This window comes from Aspergillus welwitschiae, assembly GCF_003344945.1.
Source record: "Aspergillus welwitschiae strain CBS 139.54b unplaced genomic scaffold BDQ94scaffold_220, whole genome shotgun sequence".
Taxonomy (NCBI): Eukaryota; Fungi; Ascomycota; class Eurotiomycetes; order Eurotiales; family Aspergillaceae; genus Aspergillus; species Aspergillus welwitschiae.
Genome location: NW_020798914.1, coordinates 1 through 4613, shown reverse-complemented (window position 1 = coordinate 4613; position 4613 = coordinate 1). Strand labels below are relative to the sequence as shown.

Sequence of the window (4613 nt, the reverse complement as noted above, 5' to 3'; positions counted from 1 at the left end):
TCGAACAAGTCGTTCTGCCAACGGCGAGTGATCATGCTGGGCTGCCCAGCATAATGCCGAGCTGTGTTGCTTTTCAATGTTGAATTTGTAGAGAACCGGGAGTAGCAGGCGAGACGTTCGTTTGGTAACTTGGACAAACGCCAAGATGTCGCGGGACAGGTCAAAACTTTCAGCAATGCACAAAAGAATCTCATTGGGAAGGTCGAGTAGCATGATATGGTGTCAGAGAAACTCGGACTTGAAGCACAGAAAAATTGGTAGGCGTGGTATGTCAGTGCGTGTGGGTTTCTATGGCGACTAGGGCAGATGATCAAGTCAATGTGAAGGACGTTTTAAAACTGCGCACGGAACGATTGTATGAAAAGGCTCCGGCACATACGGCATTTCTTATAATAACTCAGTGGCGGGGAAAGTTCTTAGCAAACCCCCTCTCCTGACAAAGGAGGTAAAACGTGGGAGAGACCGTGCTCCGAGGACTGCCAAACGGTGTCTCCGGAGCGCAGCAAATGTTCCTAGGAGTCTTGTCCGTCATCCTGGGGTGAGTGACCGTCCTAGGAGCGATTGCGCGGTTCGCCAGACCGTCAAGGCCAAACACCGGTTATAGCCTGAGCCAGTCCGCTTTACGCGTGCTGCGAGCAAAGAATTCTCGGCCTTATGGGATGGAGAGCCGAATTACCCCTGGAGAAATGTCATAGGTCAGCCAAGTCGAAGTGCTACGGGGGCTTTGCCCACAGGCATCATTCTCACCCGGTATTGGCTCCATGTAAAGCAGAGCCAGCATTAATTTTCCTCCAGTCTAAGACTAACTTGGAGTATTGGCAGACATATAAAGCCTGCCCGGTCCCCCAACTCAACCTACAACTTATACGCTGCATATGGGATAGTCTTCTTCCTTGATTTGTTTGACCATCTCTCTTTATTGTTCACTGTCACTTTGAACCATATATGCCCCCTTTCTCGAGCCTGACCGTTCCTGTCCTTAGAGACCTCCGGAATTTGCCCGTCGGCCACCCCCAGAGTGCCGCGGAACTAGGATTGCTGCCAACGTCCCCAAACCCTACCCCTTTAACAAGTGACGACGAGGATGAGGGCGGTATTTCCTCGGCATATCTACGGAGCCCATTTGCAGGGAACCCTATTGGAACTGGTAATTCCAGTAACGTGGAGAGGAAGTCCAATAGTTTCTCACATCGCTCGCACCGTCCAGGAGATAGTATCGGTAAGTTTCGGCTCCACTATGATGTCAATAGCCGCCCTGATCATAAAAGATGACCCGATTGTCCTTGATGCTACAACTACGGTGCCCAGTCATACAACAAATGTTATTGATACCGTTTCGAACAGCCTCCAGCAAAAGGAGTGCGGCACCCGCGGTGAGCAATGATTCCCCCACCTTCTCTGGTGTATACATACCGTTGCTGAAAGGGCACAGGCCGCTCCCTTGAGGAGCATTATGAATGCAAGATATGCTTTTGTGAAGTGGTAGACCTTGTATTAGGCTGTGGTCACGTTTATTGCTATGATTGTTTCAACAAATTCTTTCACGATTCTGTGCTCTCCAAAGCCCTGGGAAATCCTCTATTGGCCGTTCAGTATCTAAGGAAGCGACAGTGCGAACCGTGCTGTCCATTTTGCAAGAAGACTCTTCCCGGCTGTTTCGCTCGTCCAGATAATCGTGAACGTCTCGTCGGCTTCTACGTTCCTATGCGCTGCCCAGATTTAGAATCCCCTCACTGTTTTGTTGATGACTACATGGTGCAAGGTATCAAATTGAGGATGCTTTGATGCCAGAATGCCCTTTTATGGAATTCTGGAGGACATTTTATATGGTGTTTACTTCGTACATCTGCCATGCGATGTCAGTCAATCAAAAGGCATTCCCTCCAATTTTGGATGTAAACCCGATATTTAACTGGGCGCTGGGCTTACAAAAATGAAGCAATAGGTGCCAATCGTACAATGTCATCGCGACTGTCTAAAGAAGCGTGCCGATTTTGTTTTCTTCGGCAGACTTCCTGAAAATGACAATGATTCCTAACAAGAACAAGAAGAAGAGTATTAATCGCGCTTGTCTCCACTACGACGTTTTTACCATAATTTGTGGGAAGCTGTTTACGCAAACAGACTGCCAATCTTGGCACCACTGTGTTGAAGCAGGCGGTTCTCTTGAACTAGCTGCACTTAAGAGTGTCGGCGTTGCTGATTCGAAGATTTTGTCTTCAACGTCCGGAACCCTAGCCAGGAAACTGCCCTTAAACTGTTTGATGTCTTGCGTGAAAGGCACAACCAAAGAGATGGCGATAAAACTTCAAAAAATCAACTTAGCGACGCGGCGAAAAACTGGCTCATACTTTCGGTAAAATTTGGATTCAGGTAACACAGCGAAGCGATCGCCCAAATTCATGGGATGGAACATATATCATGTCTGGAAGCCATGAGCAGCTGTCGTGGGCTGGGATGATCTTTACCGAGAATGGCTTGAACGCCAGAAAAACCTTCGCAGCAATGTCCAGCGCTACCGATTTGCGCAATATCTCGGCCAGTCGCTACACTACAACTCGTCGTTGAGCTTCTCTCGAATCAATACTATTGAGAGAGATTCGCACCAATTCCGTGGCGTTACGTCAATTCGATCGCATGTTGGCGAGCCGTGTAAACAGCATCATCAGAGAGATCCAGGAAACAAGGGCCCGGAACGAAATTGCCAGCATCACGGTCTGGGTGAGATCCCTCAAGGAGGTGAGAGTTATCCTCTCTTTAAATTGAACGAATTAAAATGACAGTTTAGCAGGTCCTTAGAGCCGGCCGTGAAAAAATGAGCAGGAACCAAAGAAGGTTTTGAGGAAATTGAAGGATCGTCAATCCTGGACGGCATTCCTGGTTTATACCGACTTCTGAGTGTAGAACGGCGGCCCAAGCGCGCGCAGATCCTGTAACTTAAAATCATAACCATGTATACATCTACACATATGCTTCAACGCGTCCACAGTATAATATCGGATGAGTGATACCGTATCGGAAACAGAACCGACAACAGATTCGGAATTTATTGTAACTGCTCAGTAGCCTCGTCGACGAGCTCCGCAACGCTGCAGTGGCCATGGGATAGTGGGATATACAATTCGAGACTGCCCTAGTAAATATCTATCTTTTCAGATACTTTGTTTGATTAAATATAATGGCGTTGGTTTTAATGGAAAAAAAGGCTCAGAAGATATTCCGATGGAATGGGCGCGGCTCGGTGGCTGAAAATGTTCACTAGTTACTTGCCGCGCCTGTTTACGTAAGCAGTCAACTAGAGCCATCTTGGTCAGCTTCTAACTTGTCCAAATTCCGTCAGCGTTTGCCGAAAGTGCATTTGTCGCGGAATACCTCGCCTCGCCTCACATAATATATTCTCAAGAGCACAAAAAAGTGCAAACATGGATTGGGAAGCCACATCTACCAGCCACGGATCTATACAGACCGTTAAGCGAATTCTGCAGGTCGGTGAAGCGATTAGCTTTGCAGACCCTCAAGGCAAAGAGGAGTTACGCTCTCTTGAAGTCGCTGATAGCCCCTTAAACGAATTCTCAAATATGCTGGAAGAATATCATTCCATGCTCAATACTGGTTCTAGTATTGCTCTTGGTCGTGGGGAAACGCTATATTGCGCGCGGTTGAGCAGAAGTCTAGAGACTCTCTTCACGACAAATGAACCAGTGGTTGTCGATGGACCCCGAATCAACTGGGCTGCACTCGTACTGGCTGCAGGCCCCGCATATGATGGTTCAGCCAAGCTGGTGATAGGCGATTCACACGTGGATCTTCCGGAAATTGACTATCAATTAATAAGATCTGGCCGACCATGGCGATTCCTTTCTCCATGGCCAGGAAGTGATGATTGTCAAAAGAAATTGGGGGCGATTGAGAAGACGCGAGAGGAGCTCTCCAATATCGAGCAGAAACTAAGAAGAGGTCAGAGACGTCCTGAAGCAGACAATCTACCATATCTAACCTTTAGGTACAGTTTTGGACGCGACATCCGCACTAGATCGGAAGCTGGGCCGTCGCCATAGCATTGTTGCCCGACTTCTCGAGGATCAAGCACACGATGGGCAGAAGGCAGGACCAGGCTGTGTCTACATGAGCACAGGAGGTATGGACCAGGGTAGTACCCTGGAGGCCCTGGCCCAGGAGACAACTGGGGATTCAGCTTCTGCCCAAGACAATGGAGCCCCGTTGCTCGTGGCTCGAACGATGCACGGGGTTGAGCAAGCCGCTCAGCTGAAGCCGATTGCTGATGGCCCGCAGGAAGCACCAAATCTGGCTTCTGCTGAGAGCGAGGGATTCAGCGGGATTGAACCGGTAGGCCGAGAGGCTGACCTTCAAAAGCCTGCCTCACATACCGAGCCCTTTGTTCAAAGCCTTAGCGAGTAAGCCTCATCTGGAATACCAATTGTACATTTGCCTCTAACGGAGAACAAGTGTGCTCGATGATCTAGAATTCAAGGATGTGATGTGCTGGTCGCAGGATGGTCATTCTTTCTCAATTCTCGCGGAGAATGATCTACCTGCCGAGTTGCTTGACAGATTTGGGACGGAAAGTCTTCATTCTTTGGTTCGACGATTAT

The 4613-nt window shown here is 48.6% G+C and overlaps 3 protein-coding genes across 3 annotated transcripts; all 3 read left to right on the top strand.

Annotated features, from left to right (window-relative positions):
• Positions 1 to 729: 729 nt before the first annotated feature.
• On the top strand, positions 730 to 1785 carry BDQ94DRAFT_180253 (uncharacterized protein; the record flags this gene model as incomplete). Its single annotated transcript, XM_026773578.1, has 3 exons — positions 730 to 1219; positions 1269 to 1373; positions 1433 to 1785. Exons 1-3 carry the CDS (start codon positions 946 to 948, stop codon positions 1783 to 1785), a joined length of 732 nt encoding a protein of 243 aa, XP_026619177.1. The 5' UTR covers positions 730 to 945.
• Positions 1786 to 2021: 236 nt separating this feature from the next.
• BDQ94DRAFT_164722 (uncharacterized protein) lies at positions 2022 to 2766 on the top strand (the record flags this gene model as incomplete). The annotated part of the gene is made up of 4 exons (XM_026770110.1): positions 2022 to 2055; positions 2211 to 2273; positions 2443 to 2563; positions 2595 to 2766. The coding sequence occupies 4 exons, from the start codon at positions 2022 to 2024 to the stop codon at positions 2764 to 2766; spliced, it is 390 nt and encodes a 129-aa protein (XP_026619176.1).
• Positions 2767 to 3347: 581 nt separating this feature from the next.
• Positions 3348 to 4613, top strand: BDQ94DRAFT_57367 (uncharacterized protein). Its single transcript, XM_026776083.1, has 2 exons — positions 3348 to 3957; positions 4010 to 4613. The coding sequence occupies exons 1-2, from the start codon at positions 3423 to 3425 to the stop codon at positions 4417 to 4419; spliced, it is 945 nt and encodes a 314-aa protein (XP_026619175.1). The 5' UTR covers positions 3348 to 3422; the 3' UTR covers positions 4420 to 4613.